The 25616-nt window shown below is 41.7% G+C and overlaps 1 protein-coding gene across 2 annotated transcripts in view; it reads left to right on the forward strand.

Annotated features, from left to right (window-relative positions):
- LOC129765279 (cadherin-23) overlaps positions 1–25616 on the forward strand; it is a 99583-nt gene that overhangs the window by 30843 nt on the left and 43124 nt on the right. Inside the window, exons 2-7 of one of the 2 annotated variants that reach the window (XM_055765430.1) lie at positions 3606–4431; positions 7270–7405; positions 7465–7664; positions 7724–9370; positions 11937–12530; positions 12598–12755. In XM_055765430.1, the coding sequence (XP_055621405.1) occupies positions 3688–4431; positions 7270–7405; positions 7465–7664; positions 7724–9370; positions 11937–12530; positions 12598–12755 (3479 nt within the window). In that variant the 5' untranslated portion in view covers positions 3606–3687. The remainder of the gene's footprint in view (positions 1–3605; positions 4432–7269; positions 7406–7464; positions 7665–7723; positions 9371–11936; positions 12531–12597; positions 12756–25616) is intronic. The other variant, XM_055765420.1, reaches the window with a different exon arrangement.

Genomic DNA, 25616 nt, shown 5'->3' on the forward strand with positions numbered 1-25616 from the left:
ATATAAAAATCAAAGACGTAGTCCTACGTCAAAACAAATTTTGGGGCGGGACGAAGTTTGCCGGGTCAGCTAGTTGTAAATAAAAACAAAAAAGTAGTCTACATCTTTCGTCTACAGAAAATTAGGTTCTCATTGTTATCGAGCAATTCTTTGGTGTATTTTTCGTTACGTGAGTGTTTTACCATCACTTTTCTTCCAATTTGTCGAATCAGCGGAGAGTTTTCTCGTTTTTACTCCAAAAATATTGATGAAAAATACTCATCAAGTCGTCGACAATGTCAATAGAGATGAGATCCAAAAATCGCGCTGGTAACATAACTTCACCGCGCTGGTTACATGATTTCACTATGTTAGTTGAGTTCATCCCCAAAATATGTCGTTATTTTGCTAGATTAAATTTATTTATTCATTTTCCTCAAACAAATGTAGACTACATACTTATATATTAATGTTACAATGTTTTCTTAAGTTAAATATTATTCCTACGGTACATGTTTCTTTTTAGCTGTTTTTTTATTCATTGTTGTGTCAATTAATTCGCAGTGCTGATTGTATATACGCATCATGCGATTAATAGGAGCGTTGTTTGCATAATTTGTTCTGGATGTTTTGGTTAGAAACAAATTGGGTGTTCTTAGTTGACGCCCCGGTTCATAGTAATTTAATTTTTCTAGTAATTCAGCTGATTGTACTCGTTGCGAAATAAGATCATTAACAAAAGAAAGCATTGCAAATATACGGCGTTCCTTTAGTGATTGGATGTTTATGAGCATGCAGCGTGCTTCATATGAAGGAAGTGGAAATGAGGTCCAGTTCAATTTACGGAGTGCAAATAAGAGAAATTGTTTCTGGACTGACTCAATGCGTTCTTCATGTAAGACCATATACGGGTTCCAAACGATGTTACAGTATTCCAGAATGGGCCTTACGTTTTTGATATACAAAAGCTTGATTGTGTATGGGTCCTGGAAGTTATGTGAGAAGCGTTTGACAAAGCTTAACACACTATTTGCCTTATTGATTACAGAGTTGTAGTGTTTTATGAATGTTAGTTTACAGTCCAGGACGACCCCTAGTTCTCTAACTATTTCATATTTCTCTACATTTTGATTTCCAAGACGTATTACAATATTTGGTACATGATTTTTTCTGGTAAATGTAATGGAGTTGCATTTTTTTACATTCAGCTTTAGTAGATTTTTATTACACCAAGTATGAAATACATGTATTTTGTTTTGGAATGCATCGATGTCGTTTTCATTACCAATTTCCGCGAAAAGATAAGTGCTTCAGAAATCGCGGAAAAAAAAGTTAGGACCAAAAAAAGGTGATTTTTGTAATCTACGTTTTATTTTCTATTTTTCTACATAATCGCCGTAACGTTCGAGGCGATTTCCATTTTCCATAACGTTGCACGAGTTTTTCTATTCCGCGCGCGAAGTGTGTAGTGTCAAACTTTTTGAAGTACGATGTAACTGTGTCACAAATTTCTTTAGTGTTATCGAATCGTTGACCGCCGAACGCCTGTTTCATCACCGGGAATAGATGATAGTCGCTAGGGGCGAGGTCTGGGGAGTAAGGAGGATGCTCGAACACAGTCCATTTGAATTTTTTCGATTGTTCGATTGAGTTTCGATTGAGTTACGCGAACAGAATGGGATCGTGCATTATTGTGGATGAGGAACACTCCTTTCGTCAATAAATCTGGCTGTTTTGTTCTTAATCGGTCCAAAACTTCAAAATAGCACGCAGCATTTACCGTTTTACCTTTTACTAAAAAGTCGTTCAGTAAAACTCCTTTATGGTCCCAAAATACAGTTGCAACACGCTGAGAAAATCGTTTTGCATTTCTTCGGTGGTCTTCCTCCTGTCTCGACCCATTCCATCGACGATCGTTTCGATTCCTTCTGTAGTGGTAGGGTAAATGATCTTGGTTTGTCCAATTTGGGGTGTTTTTACGCAACTAGTAAATGCAAATCGATTTTTCTTCAGGAAAATCACACATATTCGATACGAGTTTGGGTTTGTTGAAAAGCCCCAAGTCTCTAGTTGCTAATACTACCATAAGGTGTTGGAATTATTCAAATTTTTATGTTTTTTAACGATTTTCCTTAAAGAATAATTATGATCATGGTTTGACCACTTCTGATCATGGTTTGCCCAAAAAAATGATCATGGTTTGTCCGGTTTTAGAAATCTCCATTTTTGAATAAAACATTCGAATTCACAATTAGATGTTGCATTTATCATTGCTTGAGTTTACTGTCATCATATTGATTCATTCATAATTTAGGCTTTCTTCAGAATATTGCCTTTTCTTGTGCATTTTAGAAGTGTTCACCTCAACACAATCAACACAGAAAAACCATATTTCTGCTATGCGCGAAGCACACCATAAACAAACATAAACAAACTGCAGCGCGCCAAGCGGTTGCCATAGAAATCATGTGGACAAAACAACATTATTGAATTGGACAACTCATGATCAGAATTGAGTTCATCAAAATGCGTTATTTAATGGTTTAGCTATGTAAATCCGATACAAATGGTGAGCAAGCATGATGTTTACAATATTTATAAGTGTTGTAATCCAGAAAAGGTCTGAATAGGTGCCAAATAATCATCTGGTGATCGATTAAAAGTTAGCTCGAATGAGGGGCGCATTGACACAAATAGAAGGTGTATTTTATAATCCTTGAAAACATGTGATTTCGTAAAAATATACTATCAAACTACTATAAATCATGTAAAAGGCAATTTCATTTATATGTTTCGATACATTCGAAGGCCTTTTTGACACAGGAGCGCTGAATTAGAGCATTCAAAAAAGTGGGCAAACCATGATCATATTTTCGACTGGACAAACCAAAATCATTTACCTTATACCCACGTCTCGTCTCCAGTCATTACTCGTTGCAACAGCTCTTCACCCTCGGCTTGGTACGAAGAGAGAAAGGAGAGGGCAGCGCCCATGCGGTTCTTCTTGTGCTCGTCGATGAGGAGGCGCGGTACCCACCTAGCGCTGAGTTTACGCATGCCAAGCCGGTCGTGAATGATTGTTCGGATAGAGGAACGACCACAACCCCCTTTGCTTAAAAGCTTTTCATGCAAATCGTCCAGTGTGTAACGTGCATCTTCGTTTATCAGCTGTCTAACGAACTCGACGTTCTCGTCTGACACTGCTTCGGTAGGTCGCCCCACGCGCGCTTCATCAAACACCTCTTCTCGGCCTTGTTTGAACTCTTTCCACCTTCGGTTCACCATTTGAAGACTCATACACACTACACAATACACTGAACACAATTCTCGATGAATCTCAGCACCACTATTGTTTTTCGCGGTCAGAAAACGAAGAACGTAACCCATATTGGACGATTTTTCAAGCGGCACTTCCATTTTCCATTTTTCCATTTCGATCCGACCATGGTTTCTCGCAAATTGCTTAGAAATGTTGTAAAATCACATGATAAAAATTTTGTAGTTCCAACTTGGGGCACTGAAACATACTTTTTGAACGACCCTCATATTTGGAACTTTCAATTATTGACAAAACCAAAAGAAAAATCATTACAATTATATTACCATCATAACTTTACCATGATCAGATTTATTTTCTTACTTCCAGATTACGACACCACCGAAGGAAAAAAATCTGCAATATCTAAAATGTTGTCGTTTACATGAAAGATGGGTCGGACTATTTGTGATTTTTTGTGGCAAGTATTAAATCTTGTGTTCACTAAAAACTTTGTGAAACTATACGTGTTCAAAAAAGTGCGTTTAAAAGTGATTCTGTATTTATTAGTGGTGTTACCCTCGGTGTCATGTAATCGTCCACCTAGATTTGTAGTAGAAAATCAATCAGAAATAGTGTTAACGCTTAAAGAGGGTCCCGATACTTCTGTTGGTTCTTTGATATACAAGCTCAAGGCTTATGATCCCGATGGTGATCCTCTCACATTTGGTGTGCGTGATTCCGATGATAGTGATTACATTAGGGTAGTGCATAGTGGTGCGAATGAGGCAAATATTTATTTAAACAGAGAGCTTGATCGAGAAACCAAAGATGAAATCCATTTCGTGCTAACGCTAAGTGATGGTCGACTGGGTGATTTCTCGGTTACTCAAAGCTTATTGCTTCTGGTAGAGGATGTAAATGACAACGAACCCATATTCAAACCTTTTACCTCAGCTGTAGAAGTCTCAGAAGACAGTACACCTGGAATTATTGCAACGGTTGAAGCAACCGATCGGGATGAAGGAGCATACGGGCAGGTAGTATACTATCTGGAAGAACTGGATGGGAGCAACGATGTATTCACTATATCAACTACACATGGAAAAGGAGTCGTTCGGTTGATCGGGTCTCTTGATTATGAGAGAAAGAGTTTGTATCATCTGCGAATTTTGGCGAAAGATCGAGCTAATCAGGTAAGTTTATTAATGTATGAGAAAGTGACAATAATATTCAAATTCAAAGATTGTAATGTTTTAAATAAAATTCAATTTTATCCCCGAAAAGGACGGGACTACCTTGAGTATGAAGGTGACCCCGTTTGCTCCGTACCACTTCAGGACATTCTTTGGAAAGTGGGACGTAGATAGATCCGGCCAGAAGATCGGCCTTTGTGTTGCTTCAACAGAGAAAGCAGACGATTCTGTAGACACTCCTTGAGGTAGATCTGCTCGTTTACAGGCCCCGTAGTCACGAACGACGCACTCCGTTTGCCACATGAGCAGATCGCTTGTCAAATCATGTATTTCTTGACAAACTTTGAAAGTTTCTGCTTCCTTACTTCCTCCGGAATATCAACATTGTGCTGAACGGTGAAGAACATTAGCCCCGGAAGCTGCCGGAAGTCAGCTTTGACGTCATCATCTTCATCTTCGTCAGGGTGTACAGTTTCCGTGCTCGTGACTTTCCCACCTTTGCCGTTCATCACGATTTGGAGCCTTCTGCACTTTGTACGTATGCAGTCCCTCCCGGTCCTTGGCTCTCAGAACGAAAAACTTGGAAAAGTTCAACATTTTGACCACATCTTTGACCGAAGCATTGGGATTCCTCTTTAACGCTTCCACGACACGCTTGTGATCCTGATCACTAATAGCATCTATTCTGACCGCATTTCTCCTTCCATTCGCTGCTCAGAGTTTCGTAGCAACGTTTAATCACACGACTCAACTATGACTGTATGATTCCGAGAGGTTTTCCGATGTCTTGATGAGAGAGTTGAAGATTTTCCAGGTGTTTGCGCAAAATCAATTCACTGCGTTGCTTTTCGAGTGACGCCTTTTCTACCAACTTACGAAAAACTAACAGCGATGAAAATACAGTGTAAACAATACATTCTAAACCACTTCTACCAATATCTTGGGTCTGCTGACTGGTAACCGGTTGCAGAATGCAGTGATCGGTGTGTTCCACAAATCGAATTGATCGATTAGATTAATGCCTAGAATGTCGAGATGCTAACGTAACGCTTACCCAACCTGGTGATTTTGTTGAGGGTGATGCCACACTGCAGCTCTGAAACGAGTTCCAGAGGCTCCCGGGATGCTTTTCTGACACGACAAACTGCTGTTTTGACTTTTGGTATACTAAGTTTGACCCACGACTGATGCGAGTCACTGGTCTATTCTAATAAGCCATCAACTCAGAGACAACATCCAACGCGAAATTTGCAACATTCTGTTCGAAATGGCCGAGTAGTGGAAAACGGATCGATCGCAATACACGGGTCAGTGGTGGTCATATGACCGAAATCAAAGTTCTTAAAATGTAAGAGTTGAACTGCAACCAGAATAAGTTTGAACTCAATATCTCAAAAAACCTAGGTTTGGTTTCAAAAGTTGATAGGTCCTTAATGAAAGACCCGTTATATAACGACTGTATCGAAAAGTCTTTAGCAACATCTATTCGTGAATAAAAATAAAACGCGATTATTATTTCAACTTTCGTTTTTGGTTTATTGAAGATCAGTTGAATGCGAAACAGTAGTGTGGCTAACATAAGTCAAAATAATTTTATGCTCTATAGAACGAACGCCCTTTTGACGAAAGACATTTCTTCAAATTTTGCACAGTAGCTGTTGTGTATTCTCTGGATGCTGCTGTTCATTTTTTTTAATTTCTCCATGGTTTGGGAAACTGTTCCCTCCTTCTTGAAGATCCTTTTCACAATCGTCCAGTAACGTTCAATTGGTTGGAGCTCTGGACAATTTGGTGGATTGATATGTTTCTTGACGAATTGGATATTACTGTCTGAGAGCCACTGTAATAGTGACTAAGCGTAATGTGCAGATGCCAAATCCAGCAAGAAGAAGGAATTCTTGGCCTTGATTCTTTAAATCATTCCAATGCTGGTTTTAAACTTTTTGGTCAAATCACGCGTTGATACCGATCGGTGTCGTTTGATGTAAGTCACCACCAGTCTTCAGAATGCAACTCGGTGCTGATGCGCAACAAGATTTTTGTACCCAGTTGAGCCCCCACTCCTTGTGCACACATGCGCTCTGGCGAATGAGCACGCTCTGAAACACAGAAGAAATGTTTGGTTGTCAGCGCCGTTATTACGGAGAGATTTGCGCCCAGTGTTAGGCTGAGTTTTACGCTGAAATTTGCACCGTGCTTGCGCCGTATTTCTGTACTGCGCGTTTGAAACTGGATTGCCCTCTCTGTTGAGATATTTTTCTTCACACAAGCGTATACGGTTCAAATGGGGGCGTGCTGTTGTTTTTATGCTTTGCTTAGAACAAACGAAGACAAGGCGGACGCTAGAATTTGATGTGTATGTGTGTGTGTGTATAGAATGAGACGCGCATCACACAAGTGAGAAGAAATGTTTAGTACCTGAGTTCTGTGCCGGGTACATTTTGCGCTGTCGTGCTTATGAATTTAGAATAGTTTTCTTTGAGCGCGCGCTGATGAAAATTAAACTCAATCGCAGCGCTGCGTTTGTTTTCTGAAGACTGGTCACCACTGTACGATCCAACATGGGCTGGCAGGGTTTGTATGGGATCTAGGCATATCATTCAAGGAGAACTTGTTGTCAGAATTTTCTTTCTTAACTCAAGATCAATTCTAATCATAGCGAAAACGAACGACTTAAACGGCATGAATCGATTGCACAAACTTTTGTTGACATGTAAACAAACTTTTGCTTGCATGCACACTAAAACAAGTTCATCCATTTTTAAGTAGAATCATTGTAAAAATTGCTAATTACTCCTCGATACCGTTCTTATTGATAATATATTTTCCTCGGTACAGGGTAGAATAAATACAGCAACAGCTGCCTTACTCGTTAGACTGAAGGACGTGGAAGATCAACCGCCTGAATTTGTAATAGCTTCTCCGGTAACGCGAGTCTCGGAAGACGCTCCCATTGGAACGTTAGTTAATAAAGGTGAGAAATTCAAAAGTATATGAAAAAATCGTCGAAATATTTTTTTCCCTTTCTGCTAGTCGAAGCTATTGATGGAGACCGAGGTGTAAATAATCGCATCCGATACTCAATAGCGCCAAACAATAGTATTCCATTTAGAATAGATCAACATTCAGGAATGATATTCACTTCAACGAAACTAGATCGAGAGGATGAAAGAAATCGATTAAACGCAGCCTACATTCTTGAAGTCACAGCAACAGAGGTTTCTCAAATAAAGGTAACAGTTCAAATTAAAAAATACACGATCTCAAAAATTTGTTCTAAAATTCATTGCAGCCTCAACCATCTGTTAGAACGGAAATCACTATAATTATTACTGATGTCAATGATGAAATTCCGACTTTTAGGAGTGCTGCATATGAGTGTGAGATTAATGAGAATTCTCAACATAACACAGCCGTAACGTTCTTAGGATTAGAAAGAAACGAAGTTTTCGACTACGATCAAGGAAATAACGGTACATTCGATTTGTACTTGGAACCGGACAATGGAGCCTTTGAAATTCTCCCCAGTCGTGCGGTTAATGAAGCAACCTTTCTGTTACGTGTTAGAGATTCATCGCTACTGGATTTCGAAAAAAATAATACATTAAACTTTTCAATTAAAGCCAGGGAAGTTGCGACCCCGTGGCGGCATAGTGTAGCAAAAGTTGTAGTCCATATCCGAGATCAGAATGATAACTTTCCAGAGTTTTCGAAAACCATGTACGAGTGCTATTTGCCGGAAAATAGTAGTAAAGGAACGTTAGTTACTCAAATTCAAGCAATTGATGTTGATTCTGGAGATTTCGGAACAAGCGGTATACGTTTCATTAATTTATCAGGAAGTATCGCAAATATACTTGCACTGGATTCTTTGACTGGTGTCATAACTGTCGAAAAATACGGAGAGAGCGCATTGGATCGTGAATTAGTTCAGAAGCATTATTTGAGCGTTGAGGCTCGAGATAATCTAGGAAAAGGAAACCGCAATACTGTGCAGCTGGTAGTACATGTTTTGGATGTGAACGATAACCCGCCATTTTTCCTGCAAAATTTATACGAGGCTCGTTTGTTGGAGAACAAGTTATCACTTGAAACGCCTCTTATCATAGAAGCAAGGGATGCAGATTTGAATGGAACTCAGAATAGTGAGATATGGTATGATATTATTGAAGGTGAATTCAAAAATAATTTCACAATTGATAACAGAACGGGGAAATTGGAACCGAGGACGCCAATTGATTTTGAACTTCTGGATGGAGGAACATTTAATATTCGTCCAATTCATCTGACCGTGTTATCATTCGATGGTGGAATTCCGAAGCTAAGTTCACGAGTTCCCGTTGTAATTTACGTACAAGATGTAAATGACCATCCTCCAACATTTCTGCAATCGACGTATGTAACGTCGATTGCTGAAGATCTTCCAAGTGGCAGTACAGTAATTGAAGTAAAGGCTGAAGACGGGGATGGATCACCGCCGAATAGTTTCATAGTATATAGAATACATAGCGGGGCAAGTGATAAATTTGTGATAAGCCCGGACACTGGAGTTATATCCGTTGCGATGGGAGCCACATTAGATCTTGATATGACTGATCCAAGAATAACAGAATATTCGCTTCGTGTTCTTGCTTTAGACGGCGGGATTGGAGAACAACAACTGCAGAGTTTCTGCACAGTCAACATTACGATTACTGACGTGAATAATAAAACGCCCTACTTTATAAATCCTGGAACGATATCGATTCGTGAAAATACTCCAGTTGGAACATATACTTACAGATTGATGGCACATGATCTCGACGATGGGCATGTGCTTCGTTATTATCTGGATGTCAACACATCGGAAGCTAGATCGGAAGAAGGAGTGCTTGTGAAAGTGAGCGAGTACGATTATTTGTCGGCATTTTCACTGAATTCCACTGACGGTGTTATCAGGGTAGGTAGTTTACATTTGCTATATGAAAAGTATCCGACGTTCCGATCATCCGACGCAACTGAAGCTTCTTCCTTGCACAAAATTGTGCTGTTAGTTGTTACTATTTTATGCTATTGGGTATACTAGTTTCAAAGGACTTTTTTAAGATGACGTTAGCGACACTAAAACACATCGCGCAATGTTTAAACTATTTCGCGCTAGTTTTCATTTATTTATAATCTTATAAAGATATTGGTTCTTATTCACAATATGGTTTAATCAATGAACCCGGTCCATAGCTGCAGTTCTCAAACTCCAGGCCGCACCGATCTTGCTCCACCTGGTCCAACCACCTCGGCTCCTCTTCTTCTTGTCCTCACCAGATACGAAGCGTACAATATCTTTGTCCCACCCATCGCACTCGTCCAGCTTCGGCGACTTTCTGGATGCTGAATTCACCGCAGAGTTGCGCCAGTTCGTGATTCTTTCTCCATACTCCATTTTCCTGTACACCGCCGTAGTGAGTCGATTTTCCTGTACACCAAGTGTTGGTGATGTTTCTTTGTTTTTAAGAGGCTTTAAACTTTGCAGTTCATTCGCCTCCAACTGTTGGTGAGTCCTCTTCGAACATCATCCATGCTTCGTACCCGTAGAGGACTAGCGGTCGTGTAAAATATTTGTACATAGCAAACTTTGTACGGGTGTCGGGTGTCGTAGTGATATACTCACAGGGATCAATACGCTTCCCGAAACCCATCCTAACCACGAACAACGAATATAGAAATACGGAACGGATTAATCGGCAAAGACCTAGGCAACGAACACGGAACACGATGAAGGTAAATGATTGGGAATTAGGTACTTGGAACGTCAGATCTCTCAATAAACCGGCGCGAGCGGGCTTGCTTACTCGAGAATTACAGCGGTACGGAGTCGAAATCGCAGCAATTCAGGAGGTTCGGTGTCCAAATTCCGGAGAAAGAGAATTCCGTGCAGTAGACCCTATCGCACACACTTCTTTTAAGTACCAGATCTTCTACAGTGGCGGCAAAGCAGCGGAACGGGGCATCGGTTTCGTGGTGCTGGGAAAACAGAAAACAAGAGTCATCCGGTGGAGGTCCGTAGATGACCGTATATGCGTGTTGAGGGTTAAGGGCAAATTCTTCAACTATAGTTGATTAACACCTACGTACCGACAAATCCGATGATGTCAAAGATAATTTCTACAAAAACTAGAACGAACCCATGGCGAGTGCCCAAAACACGAAGTAAAAGTCGTCATCGGAGATGCAAACGCACAGGTTGGGAGGGAGAAATTCTTCTGTCCGGTCATTGGAAGGCACAGCCTTCATTCGTCAACTAATAAAAATGGCCCGTGGCTGATAAACTTTGCCGCGGCCAGAGAAATGGCCATATGTAGCACCTCCAAGTTTGAACATACCTGGAGGCACCCAAATGGAGAAGCCTGTTCCCAGATCGATCACGTACTGATTGACGGTCGGCACTTTTCGTATGTTACTGAAGTTAGGTTTTTTCGCGATCAAACATTGACTCTGACCATTATCTCGTCGTCGTTGTTGCTGGATCAACGGATCGCTGAACAGCAGAAGGGACAAGATATAAATGGGCTGTGAAGTATTATTCACGTTACCATTGAAACGACTGCGAGAGAGGTGGTAGGTACGATGCGGGGAAGATAGCGTAACGGCTGGTTTGATGCCGAGTACTAGAGAGCGACAGACGAGAAGAACCGTGCCAGGAGCCGCATTCACTGCGGTCACGCGTCGGAACAGAGAGATATACAGAGAGGTAAGAGCTGCCGAAAATAGAGTCCACGTCGGAAGAAGCGCGAGTACGAGGAGCAGGTGCTCGTCAGCGCAGAATACAACTTTTCTAGAAACGACGGAGCTTCTATAGAACAGTCAACAGAGTCAGAAGCTTGAATTTCCCAGCGCCGGGGATGTGTAATGACAAGGACGCCAACCTGCTTACTGAGAAACCGATGGTTGCAGCCAGGTGGAAGGAGCACTTTCAGGCGCTATTGAACGGTGAGGAGCAAAATGAACAGGAACAGGATGAGGATTATGAATGACGAACATGCTGTGGAGCCACCAACACAGGAGGAGGTTAAAAAGAGGATTAGTGAGCTGAAAAACTGCAAGGCCGCTGTGGAGAACGGTATCGCGGCCGAACAACAACAGATCATATTGAGGATCTGGGTAGATGAACGAGGTTGCGGTACTTTCTGTGTATTAGAGATAGGAAATTACGTTACGTAGGGGGGAGGGGGTCCAAAATCAGAATTTTTAGCGTTATGTAATTTGTGCACGACGCCTAATAACGTGTGAAAGATGCTGTTGCAGAAAGTTCAATTTTAAGAGTAGACAAGATATGATACCCGATGATAGAAATAAACTTCATTCCAAAAAGAATACCACCAGTGAAAAGATAGATGGACTAAAGGTTTGGAGGTGCCGAAAGCTATTTTTTAGATGAAAAGGGCGGCAATCTTATAAGCAATAAATGTGACGGATACTTTTTAGACGGTTCAGAGATGACAAAATATTAACCGTAATACTCATTGCAGGTGGTGAAACTACTTGACCGTGAAAAATCAGAAATGATAAAATTGGGATTGATTGTGAAGGATATTGCGGCTAAGAATGGTTTGCAGACAGCCACAACTACACTAACCATTATGATTGAAGATGAGAATGATAATAACCCTAGGTTCAAAAAATCTTTCTATAAACGATCAATACCAGAGAATAGCCCGAATGGCGTAACAATTATGAGCGTGGTTGCATTCGATATTGATAAAAACAAAACTATTCAATATAGTTTGGAGGGCCTGAAAGAGGAAACAAATCCACTTCATCTGGATATGGAAACCGGTGAAATTGTGGTGGCTAACAAAATTGATCATGAAGCTTTTCGCTGGTTAAATTTCACTGTTAAAGCAACCGATTCCGGCTACCCACCAAGATCAACATTTGTTGAAGTATTTATACAAGTAATAGATGAAAATGACAATAGTCCAGTCTTTTCGCCAGATGTAGTACATTTCACAATACATGAAAACTCGCTAATCGGGACGGAAGTTGCTATCATACATGCGGAGGATGCTGATTCTGGAAGTTTTGGGAAAATCACATATCTTCTGGATAGAATGAGTTCTGACGTAAGGAATTAATATTTTAACTGTTTTATTGAGTGACTGTTCATATTGAGTGACTTTCTTTTCATAGGGTAAATTTTCTATAGATCCGGACACAGGAAGTCTCGTTGTAGCCGATCATATAGACCGTGAGATTAAGAATGTATACGCTCTGGTGATTGAAGCATGGGATAATTATCAATTTGGATACTCGAGCGGAGAGAGCCGGAACTCCTTCAAGCAAATTTTGTAAGTTTTTGATTTGGTACTAGTTAATGTAAATAAATTCTGTGAGTGTCACTGAAAGTCACGTTATTTCCTCATGTTGTCTTTTCTCATTTTATTCCGGCCTGTTTCGAATCAATACTATTAGTATGTACAAAAACTTATAAGTTCATTGATTAGGACGCCTTTCTGTGCACATTTCGGTCTGAGTGCCAAATGTTCGTCTCCATAAAGTTTCAAAATTCAATTGTTTTCTTCGTGTGTTTTAAACCCGGGGGCTATGAATGATGGTAAGAAAAATCTCAAGCAGAGCTGTTTACCAGCTGATCCGGCAATCTTCGTCCCGCCTAAAATTTATGTTTCGTTATCACATTCACGTTTTCTTACTAAGCGCACGTTCATGGGTCCAATCGCAGAACTGTTCATTGATAGATCTTCTAATCGACCCTTTAAAATTACATTTCATAAAATTCCTAGTACTTCTACCAAAACTCGTCATTATAATATCAGATTATTTTTTAAATAACATGTTTCTCCGTTGCATGGAATAAATGTTTGATACATGTAGTATCGATGGAGGTGGTCAAGGTGAAGAAATACACGTGAATACTTGTTGCTGGTCAGAATAGGAATGTCGTTTATTATCGATTTACATTGGGTTACAGTGAGAGGGTTTCAAGGTATCTTTATAAAACAGGTGATGCTACTAAAGAACAAAGTAAACATATTGAAAGGTAATTTATGCAGTTACGATACTACATTCACTTCCCCTTTTTGAAAGTTTCTGTTCAAGTTTTTTTTTCTCATTTCAAACAACCAGATATTCATTGACAGTTTGTACGTAATCTCGCATGTAGGCTGGCTTCTGGGTGGTACGCCTAGATCTTGATTCGCTGGACACATCAGTCTCATCCAGGCCTGTTGATCGTCTACTGTTTCCACTTGCTGCGTCGCTTTTGAGGGTATTCGATGGTGATGGTCCTTCATCTGTGTTGAAGTCCGGTGTAGAATCTGTTGCAGTGCTGGGAATTCGATGCAAATGGGATACATGTCTCCTATATTTGACGCCAGTGTTCTCCGAAGATACTATGACGTCTCCACCTTTCCTTTTCAATACTTTGAATACTTGAGGGTCGAAATTAGGCGCCAGCTTATTTGGTCGTACCATCGTCTTTACGAGAACCTTATCTCCTTCAGAAATCGGGCTTGGTTTAGTGTTTCGCCGTTCGTCAGCATACAATTTGCCTTTTTCTTTCATTAACTTATCTCGATCAGCCGTTTCCTCATCAACGTTTTTTGGTTGGTATATCGTTGGAAGTCGATCGCGAATGTTGTAACCAAACAACATCTCCGAAGGGGTCTTCTTCGTGGTCGAGTGCGGAGAAGAACGATACATTAACAGGTATTTGTTCAGTTCATCGATCCAGTTGCCGTTCGTCGCTTGGCAAATGGACAATCTTTTCAAGATAGATCGGTTCTGCCGCTCTACTTCACCGTTCTGCTGCGGCCAGTACGGTGTTGTGGTGATTAGCTCGATACCATGCCCATCACAATATTTCTGGAATTCCCCACTAGAAAACTAACGACCATTGTCTGAAGTTATCGAAAATGGGAAGCCAAATCGCGCAAAAATCGGGTCAAGCCGCTTGATTGTCTCGCTGGAATCCGCTGTCTTAGTAAAAATTTCAATCTCTATATAGCGGCTGAAATAGTCAACAATAATTAACAGATGATGGCCCGAGGGAAGTGGTCCAAGGAAGTCGATGGCTATGTGCTGCCATGGTCCTGATGGTAGTTCTCTACGCTTAATCGGCTCAGGTGCAGGAGGTGCAGCTACCAGCCATATCGTTCGACTTGTGTGTCAAGCTTCGGCCACCATACCTTGGCGCGTAACCGCTGTTTCATTATTGTTATACCAGGATGACCCTCATGGGCCAGGTCCAATACCCGTAGTCTCAAGGCCTCTGGTATGACTATACGCGTTCCTCGTAGTAAGATGTTACCGGCAAAGCATAATTCCGTAGCGAAAATCTTATACGGGTTAGCATCTTCCGACCAAACATTTTGTTCCAATCCATCTTTTACAGATTGAATCGATTTGTCCGATTCCGAGGCTTGCTCAATTTCTGTGATCTTTAGAGCTACCGGCATTGCATTTGAGGCAACCCAATGTACATAGGATTCAGCGCATTCGTCGAATGTTTTACCCGAAACGTTATCCTTGATAGCCAATCGTGACAGTGGGTCAGCAATATTTGTTTTGCCGGGTCGATAGATCACTTTTGCTTTGTACGCCTGTAGACGAACCACCCACCTCTGAATCCTTGCGCAAGGTTTAGATTTTGGGCTGAAGATAGCCTCTAAAGGCTTATGATCCGTTATTAGTTCGAACGACCGACCATACAAATAAAAATGGAAGCGTTCGACCGCCCACACAAGAGCTAACGCTTCCTTCTCAATCTGCGCATATCGTTTCTCTACATCTGATAAGCTCTTACTAGCGTAAGCTATGATCCTAGCACCTTGTCTATTAATCTGTATTAGAACAGCCCCCAAGCCAACCGGGCTGGCATCGGCTACCAGTTGGGTTCTATCATCAACATCGAAATATCCCAACGTAGTCGGACAAATCATATAATCCTTCAATTTCACAAATGCCTCTTGTTGTGCACAGCCCCAAACAAAAGGTTGTTTCTATTTCGTCAACTGCCGGAGCGGAAAAGTCAATGTCGCCAAATCCGGAATAAATTTTCCAAGGTAATTCACGAGGCCTAAGAAGCTTCTAACCTCTTCCCCTGTTTTTGGCTCCCGAAAATTGCGGATTCCTTCTAATTTGTCTGTATCTGGTTTAATTCCATCAACGGACAACACATGACCCAAAAACTTTATTTCCGGTACACCATAAACACATTTAGCTTCATTTAGGGCGACATTCCGTTCCTGCAGCCTCTGACGAACCTTTTCCAATCGCAAATCGTGTTCCGCTTGATTAGCGCCGAATACCATAACGTCATCGATAAAAACTACGCAGCCGTCGCATCCGCTCAGAATCTGTTCCATGGTTTTTTGGAACAGTTCAGGAGCGCAGTTGATACCAAACATAAGCCGGGTATAGCGGAACAAACCTCTGTTTGTGATGAATGTCGTGATCTCACGGGACCTTCGGGATATCTCTATCTACAATAAAACACAATCCATCAGTTCTAACAGAATTATGAAATTAATTTATTCAGGCTTATAGACCCAAAATTCCATATTTTAGTCTTTTGGAGCATATTGATTCAAACTTGAAATGAATACATAAACTCAAAGCAATTCAACTATTGTGCCATTAGTTCACACATCTCATTGACCAAATCAAGGAATAATAATACAGTGTAGACATAAACGATCATCAACCTACCTGGTGGAAAGCACTTTCGACATCCAAACGAGAAAATACTTTAGCTTTCGCCAGGTGGGGCAGGAAATCTTCGATTGTCGGTAGAGGGTGATTTTCCCTCTCAACCGCCTCATTCGCCCGACGCATATCGACGCAAATGCGTACATCGCTGCCATCGCCCTTGGGTACTACGACCACAGGGGATACCCATTTCGCTGGTTCATTCACTTGCTCAATAATACCCTTATGTAGCAGCTCATCAATTTTCTTGTTGACCAATTTCTCCAGTGCCACTGGTATACGGTGGTACGGTTGAACAACCGGTGTTACATCAGTTCTGATCGGAATGTCTACAATAACGTCCTTGATGGTACCCAGCTTACTGCATCTGTTGGCTTCAACTTTGTTGACAGGGGCACTGATCCTTAGAACTCCCATTGATGTTGCAGTATCGCGTCCGATCAATATTTTGCCGTTGCCTTTCACCACATAGAACTCGGCCATGGTATTCACGCTTCCCACTTTGAGAATCGCATTGAAAGCGCCAATCAAAGGAAGTGATTGCCCTCCATATGCTTTAAACTCCATGAGTGATTCACGTCGCTGGTTTGATACAACCACTTTATTGATTTTGAGTTGCTCCCAATTCGACTGGCTCAGCAAGTTATATTTCGAGCCCGAGTCGATCACAGCAAACACAGGTACTCCGCCAATTTCACACCGCATCTCACCGTTGCCGTCACAAGATGTCACATTAAAAACGTATTCCGCGATGCCGTCAACCGAATCCTCAGCGATGTGTTTCACCGTATGTGAGTCTTCGTCCTTACTGGTCCTTGGATTTGCCGTGAGAATCCTTCCTGTGCGTTCGCTCTTGGGATAACTGTTCGGTTTAATCGGCTGTCTTGTACGACACTTCTTCGCAAAATGATTTTTGCCGAGACACTTGTTACAGGTTTTTCCTCTTGCCGGACATGAGTCGTCTTTAGCTAGGTGTCCTACGAATCCACAACGATGACACTCGAATTGACTTGGATCAGCAAACCGCATCCTCTTGCCGAGGGAAGGTGTTAGATCGACCTTGTTGACATCATTAACTGGAGTTTTCATTCCATCTCCATTAGCGAAGGATTTCTCTTGCTGGGCGACGGTTTCGAAAATTTTAGCCGTACTTAGCACCTCTTCCAGACTTACATCACCTCGCTTCAGTAACTCGCGACGAAGAGCAGCTGATTGACAGTTTTGATTGATTTGGTCCTTGATATTTTCATCCAATCTGTCACCAAAACCGCAGCGTTCCGCTTGGACCCTGAGCCTGATAGTGAAAGCGTCGATGCTCTCACCCGCTTTTTGTTGCATCTGTGGAGGCAGATGACGCTCATATGTTGAATTTTCCTTGGGCAAGAAAAACTCATTCAACTTGACTTTTGCCTCCTCGTAGCTGGTCATGTTTGGAATATAACGCTCCGCGTTGAACAATGGACCACGCATTTCCTTTTCTGGTAGCTCCGGTAAGGTGTCGAACAACAATTGAACACTGGGTCCCGCATAGTGCAGCAGTAAGTCCTTCTTCCAATCTTCGTCGTCTATACGGCTGGCTCGCATCATCGCTTCGAACGATCGTAGCCACTTTCGCCACTCGATACCGACATCATCGGTGAACGATCCATAATCGAACGCTTGCAGCTGCAGGCCCAAAGTGCGAATCATATCTGCAAGTAATCGAAATAAAACCACCATAACTATTCAATTTCTTTTCAGTTTCTTTTCCTTTTTTTTTGCCGAAATTAAAATTTTCCACAAATTTCAAGAAACTAATCACCTTGAGCCACAATTCTTCAAATGTTTCAATTTTTCTTACACTCGTACAATCAAACTTGTTTCAGTAAAATCAAAACTAAAAAAAACAACATGCTGCATTGCACTCTACTATCTGTCAATTTTCGTCACTCGCTGTCACATAACGGTACTTATTATGGCTGGCATTATAGCATCCACAGTTTAGCGGTCACACTTCTCCCAGTACAAAATATATGAGTAAATATTGCTGCTGTCGTTCTTTTTCGCCAACTATTCGGTCTATGACACACACACACGTACCGTTGTTTTTTTTTTTCTTTTTCATGTCGGAGTAAAAATTACCAAATTCAAATTTACGCATTGAAGCGATGTGTCGAAACTTTTTTTTCTGCTCTGCCGCAGAATGGCATCAGACTTTTATTCACCGCATCAAAGCGACTGATCCATTACAAAATTCTTGACGTCTTTTTTTTCACCGCATCAAAGAGACTGATCGATTACAAAATTCTTCGCTTTCCTGCTATTTCGTTGAATTAAACCAGACCTACACCAGAAATTCCACATTCAAGCGACTGTTTTTTTCCGCATACAGATTAATTCAGAGATCAATCCGTTGCTTTACTTCTAATATTAATTTTCTGTTTCATTCCTTAAAAAAAAAAATACTCACCCAATGGATTAGCCATTTTTCTCGTCGCCAAATTGTAGTATCGATGGAGGTGGTCAAGGTGAAGAAATACACGTGAATACTTGTTGCTGGTCAGAATAGGAATGTCGTTTATTATCGATTTACATTGGGTTACAGTGAGAGGGTTTCAAGGTATCTTTATAAAACAGGTGATGCTACTAAAGAACAAAGTAAACATATTGAAAGGTAATTTATGCAGTTACGATACTACAATACAGACAATATGATAATTTTTTTTTCCAATTCATTTATTTATATAGCTCAATCGCATAAGCTTTGCGGAGCCGCCAATTCAAGATTTGTTTATACAAACTTTCAACTTGAATCTATGTTTAGTAGGTTTCGACCATTTACTCGCGGTTTACTCGAGGTTAGAGGGGTAACAATTTTTGTGGGATGGGTCAGGTGAGGTATCATTGTCTCAACCGAGGGTTGTCGCACGCACTGTAGCATTGTGCTTAATGACACGTCTCTAACAGGAACATAGGGTTGCCTTCTTTGGGCCTCAAGGGCATTCAAAAGGTACTCTCTGGCCGCGTGATTATCCGTACATTGTCAAACTGCGTGATCGATGTCATCGTAACCGTTTCCACACCGACAGACATTGCTTTGAACAAGATTTATTCTATGGAGATGCACATCTAGCGAGTAGTGGTTGGACATAAGTCTACTCATTACACGAATGAAGTCATGACTTACGTCCAAACCTTTGAACCACGCTCTCGAAGAAACATTTGGAATAATTGAATATAAGCACCGACCAAGACTTCCAGTGTCCCAATCGGTTTGCCAATTCAAGAGGGAACTCTGACGCAGTAATTGGAAAAATGATTCGTATAAAATATGTCTATCAAACAATTCGCCTTCCTGGGCACTTACCTTTGCAAGAGTGTCCATTGCCAGGAATTGATTGATGAGAGGGGATCCATACAAAGGTTATCTTATCTTAAAGGTTATCGATTAGCGCACTCATATGCTGCCTTAGTTTTGTGAGGAAATAAGATGGGTGCCTACTAGGTTTCATCGGCTGGAGAGCCTCAAGCGAACTGAGACTATCCGAGAAATTTATTGCACCCTAAAACCTACATATGGATTGAAACTTGTGTTGCACTTGTATGGCCGCCCCCCCCCCCCCCCTTTGAGAGGGGGGGGGGGTTTGTCTATCCGACACAGAAACATTTATTGCACACTAAAACCTCCATATGCCAAATTTGGATTCATTTACTTGATTATTTCTCGAGTTATAAAGAAACTTGTGTTTCACTTGTATGGCAGCCCCCCCTTAGAGAGGGGGGGAGGAGTGTCTATCCCACACAGAAACTTTTTTGCACCCTAAAACGTTCACACACCGAATTTGGGTTCGTTTGCTTGATTGATTCTCGAGTCATAAAGAAATTTGTGTTTCATTTGTATGGCAGATCCCTGTTAGAGAGGGAGAGGAGTGTCTCTCCAACACAGAAACATTTATTGCACCCTAAAACGTCCACACGCCGAATATGGGTTCGTTTACTTGATCGATTCTCTTGTTATAAAGAAATTTGTGTTTCATTTGTATGGCAGCCCCCCATTAGAGAGGGGGGAGATGTGTTTATCTGCCATAGAAACATTTATTGCACCCCAAAACCTCCACACGCTGAATTTGGTTCCGTTTGCTTGAATAATTCTCGAGATATGCAGAAATTTGTGCTTCATTTGTATGACAGCCCCCCTTAGAGTGGAGGTATGGGTCTCGAACTATCGTAAAAAACTTCTCCGGTCCCAAAAAACCCTACATACAAATTTTAACAAGCTTTAACAGACATGGTTGTGCAGTCCACTGATCATTCAACAAGAGCCAAAGGTTGTACCGCTCATGACAACTCTACACGAACTGATGATTGCGCCGGCTAGTGACCATTCTATCCTGGATTCCTCGAGTCGAGAAAGACACACCACGCTAGATATGAGATACAGACTAGGGGGGCGTTGCTGATTAATGGTCAGCTGCATCCCAATAGGAAGTATCCCGTGTCGGGCACACGTACAGAGCATTGGAGACAGCAACATCCCAATTACAAAAACACGAAAAAATTATTATAAAAATATATATTTTGGAAAAAAAAAGCTTTAACAGACAAACAGACAGATAGACAGGAAACAATTTTTAGAGATATAGATTTTTTTTATTTATAATGATACTAAATCCCATTGATAGATTAGATCTTCTTCACAATTTTCCGCCAATAAACCCGATCCATGGCTGCAGTTCTGAAACTCCCGACCGCACCGATTCTTGCCAAGTCCTACTCCACCTGGTTCAACCATCTCGTCCGCTGGGCTCCTCCCCTTCCTGTTCTTATCTCCCCTATCCATCTTTGCAGGGCTGCTGTCCGGCAATTTTGCAACATGCCCTGCCCATCGCATTTGTCTGACCTTGGCGACTTTCTGGATGCTGGATTCGCCGTAGAGTTGCGCCAGTTCGGGGTTCATTCTCCTTCTCCATACTCCGTTTTCCTGTACACCAGTGTATATTGTTTTGAGCACTCGCTGTTCGAAAACATCAAGTGCTTGGAGTCCTCTTCAAGAATCGGCCATTCCATTCCTTCGAATTCCACGGCTGTTGTTTTTGTCAGTTGTTATCAACGAGCCAAGGTAGACAAATTCCTCTACCACCTCCACCTCGTCGCTGTCGATCACAACACTACTACCAAGAAGATTTCTGTTGCGATCAGTCTCTCTTGCTAGCATGTATTTAGTTTTAAACGCATTAGTTCCAAGCCTAATAAGCTTTGCTCCGTGTTTCAGTCGGGTATACAAGTCGGCTACCGTCGCATGTGTTCTTCCGATTATGTCCACGTCGTCGGCAAAGCAGATAAACTGGCTAGACTTGTTAAAAATCGTGCCCCGCATATTGAAGTCCGCTCTCCGCATAACATCTACCTGCGCCACTTTGAAGAGCAGACAGGAGAGTCCATCGCCTTGTCGAAGTCCCCTGTGAGTCTCAAACGATTCCGACAGATCACCTGAGATCCGCACACTGCACCGCATACCGTTCATCGTTGTCTGAATCAGTCTTGTTAGCTTTCGAGGAATGCCGTGTTCGTCCATTATTGTCCATAGTTGTCGCCGGTCGATTGTATTATATGCGGCCTTGAAATCAGATGTGGTGCGTAGGGACCTGATACTCGCGGCACTTTTGGAGGCTCTGCCGCAGTGTAAAAATCTGGTCCGCTGTCGAGCAACGGGGAATGAATCCGGTCTGATAACCTCCCACAAATCTACTTATTATTGGCTGAGATGTCGAAAGAGGATCTCAGACAGAATATTGTAGGCACCATTCAGGATTGCGATGGGACGATAGTTCCCACAATCCAGCTTGTCACCTTTTTTATAGATAGGGCAGATTACTCCGTCCTCCCACTCTTCCGGTAGCTGTTTTTTTTTTTATAAATTCGTTTATTTTTACAGGCTCAGTTACATAAGTTTAAAGGAGCCGAAATCTTAAATATATTTTTAAAACTATATATATGAACAATTTTCTTAAATCTATGGTTAGTAATGTGGGAAACCGATTACTCGTGGTGGACTCGAGATTAAAAGGGTGACATTTTCTCAGGAAAAGGATGGGGTATAAGGAAATTATTACAATGTTGATAATCACACACACTCAATTCTTAAATCTATTCGTACATCAGTTGTGAATTTACATTTCATTCTTCTGTTTATAGCAAGCGGACCAATTACTCACAAAGGAAGAAATGGAGGGTATAAGGATATAAGGATAATCACACACGAACATCGATAGATTTAAGGAAAACATATATTTGGGACATGTAATCAAGGTCTAACCGAGCCAACACATCTCTCACCGGCACATTGGGCTGCCTTCCTCTAGCCCGAAGGGAGTTCTCTAAATTCGATCTGGCAACAAGATACACCTCACACGACCAAACAACGTGTTCGATGTCGTGGTAACCTCGGCCACAAACGCAGATATTGCTGCCGGCCAGATTGAAACGAAAGAGTAGCGCGTCTAACGAACAGTGATTGGACATGAGTCGGGAGAAGGTGCGAATAAAGTCCCGACTCAAGTCCAGACTTTTGAACCATGGTTTGAGGCTAACCTTAGGGATAATCGAGTGAAGCCACCGGCCCAATTCGTCTTCGTTCCATTTGCGTTGCCAGTTAGCAATGGTATTTTTACGGACTAAAGAGTAAAATTCATTGAAGGCGATTTGACGCTGAGAAATATCGCCTTCAATCGCACCTACCTTTGCTAATGAGTCAGCCCTCTCATTACCCGGAATTGAGCAATGAGAAGGGACCCACACAAAGGTAATGACATAACAGCGTCTGGATAAAGCACTCAAAATTTTTCGTATTCTCTCAAGGAAGTACGGCGAGTGCTTTTCCGGCCTCACTGAACGGATAGCTTCGACAGAGCTAAGACTATCCGTTACAATGTAATAGTGTTCAACAGGTCGTGAGGCGACGCTGTCCAGCGCCCAATGAATTGCTGCCAATTCAGCAATATACACTGAGCAAGGATTCTGAAGATTGTGTGAGGTGCTAAAAAATTCGTTGAACACTCCAAATCCTGTGGACTCATTTATAGTGGACCCATCAGTAAAGTACATATTATCACAATTGATACCCCTATATTTTTCATCGAAGATCGTTGGAGCGATCCTCGATCGTTGGTAATCTGAATATCCATGGATATCTTGCTTCATGGACAGATCAAAATGCACAGAGGAATTGATGTAGTCAGGGAAACAAACACGGTTGGGAATATACGAAGAAGAATCAACCTGCATGGAGATGAATTCATGATATGAACTCATGAATCCGGAGTGAAAATTTAGCTCGATTAGCCGCTCAAAATTTCCGATCACCAATAGGTTCATGACCTTACACCGGATGAAGAACCGAAGAGATAATAAATTGAAGCGATCTTTTAGTGGGAGTAGGCCAGCCAAAACCTCGAGACTCATGGTATGCGTTGAGGGCATACATCCCAACGCAATACGGAGACAAAGATACTGAATTCGCTCGAGTTTAATTAAGTGTGTTTTGGCAGCTGATTGAAAACAGAAACTGCCATACTCCATCACTGAGAGAATAGTTGTTCTATACAACATTATAAGATCTTCGGGGTGGGCTCCCTACCAGGTGCCGGTAATTGTACGGAGAAAATTTATTCTTTGTTGGCATTTTTTACTCAGATACCTAATATGGGCCCCCCAAGTACATTTGGAGTCGAACCAGACCCCAAGATACTTGAATGACATAGCATGAGTGATCGGTTTACCCAAAAGTTGAAGCTTTGGTTTTGCTGGTCTATGCTTCCTAGAAAAAACCACCATCTCTGTTTTCTCCGTGGAGAATTCGATCCCTAGCCCAATGGCCCAGGTTGAAAAATTGTTCAAAGTATCTTGTAAGGGTTCTTGTAGGTCGGATTCTGTTGATCCTACGACAGAGACCACTCCATCATCTGCAAGTTGTCTTAGGCTGCAATTTTGTGTAAGGCAATTGTCGATGTCGCTTACATAGAAGTTGTACAAAAGGGGGCTTAAACATGAGCCCTGGGGGAGGCCCATGTAAGAGACCCGACTTACTGCCGAATCTCCGTGAGAAAAGTTCAAATGTTTCTCACAAAGCAAGTTATATAACATATTATTCAATAGAGGCGGCAGACCCCGAGAGTGTAATTTGTCTGTCAAAACCTCTATTGAAACAGAATCAAAGGCCCCCTTTATGTCCAAGAATACTGAAGCCATTTGTTTTTTTCCGGCGTAAGCCATTTGAATTTCTGAAGAAAGCAACGCAAGACAATCATTCGTCCCCTTGCCCCTGCGGAACCCATATTGTGTATCTGAGAGTAGGCCATTCGTTTCAACCCATCGATCAAGGCGAAACAAGATCATTTTCTCCAACAATTTCCGTATACAAGACAGCATTGCTATTGGGCGGTACGAATTGAAGTCGGACGCGGGTTTTCCGGGTTTTTGAATAGCTATAACTCGTACTTGTCTCCAATCATCTGGAGCAATATTATTCTCCAGAAACCGATTGAATAAATTCAACAAGCGATGTTTCGCCACATCAGGGAGGTTTTTCAGCAAGTTGAACTTAATTCTATCCGATCCCGGAGCAGAATTGTTACATGAAAGGAGAGCAAGAGAGAATTCTACCATCGAAAACTCGGAATCAAGATCGCACCTATCTTGTGGTATATCTCGAATAATTCTGCACGCTGAGACAACTTGCAGACGATGGAGTTATTTCCATCACGGGTACTAATCCCGTCGCTCTGCAAAAGTCGTTGCAAGATACCATGAACAATCTGTTCACGTGGGCCCTCAAGCTGGGTATCGAATTCTCTACGGAGAAAACTGAAATGGCCGTTTTTTCTAGGAAGCACGAACCCTCCCAATTCCAGCTTCACCTATCCGGCAAAACGATCCAACACTCTATGTTTTTCAAATACCTGGGTGTATATTTTGATTCTAAGTGTACCTGGGGGAGACACATTGCGTATTTGAAACAGAAATGCCAGCAAAGAATCAATTTTCTCCAAACAATTACCGGAACATGGTGGGGTGCCCATCCAGGAGACCTCATTCAGTTGTACAAAACAACGATATTGTCAGTGTTAGAATATGGCAGTTTTTGCTTCCGATCAGCTGCCAGGATTCATATTCTCAAGCTGGAGAGAATACAATATCGTTGCTTGCGTATAGCCATGGGGTGTTTGCATTCGACACATACGATGAGTCTCGAAGTTTTGGCAGGAGTACCCCCGCTTACTCTTCGGTTCACAGAATTATCCTACAGATTTCTCATCCGTTGCAAGATCATGAATCCATTGGTGATTGATAACTTCGAAAATCTACTCCAGCTGACTCCTCAGTCAAGTTTTATGTCTTTATACCATGAGTACCTTACCCACGACGTGCACCCTTCACCAGGCATCTCCAACCAAGTTTGCTTCCTATACTTTTGCAATTCCTCTGTTATTTTTGATCTGTCCATG

This window comes from Toxorhynchites rutilus, chromosome 1 (assembly GCF_029784135.1).
Source record: "Toxorhynchites rutilus septentrionalis strain SRP chromosome 1, ASM2978413v1, whole genome shotgun sequence".
Lineage (NCBI taxonomy): Eukaryota > Metazoa > Arthropoda > Insecta > Diptera > Culicidae > Toxorhynchites > Toxorhynchites rutilus.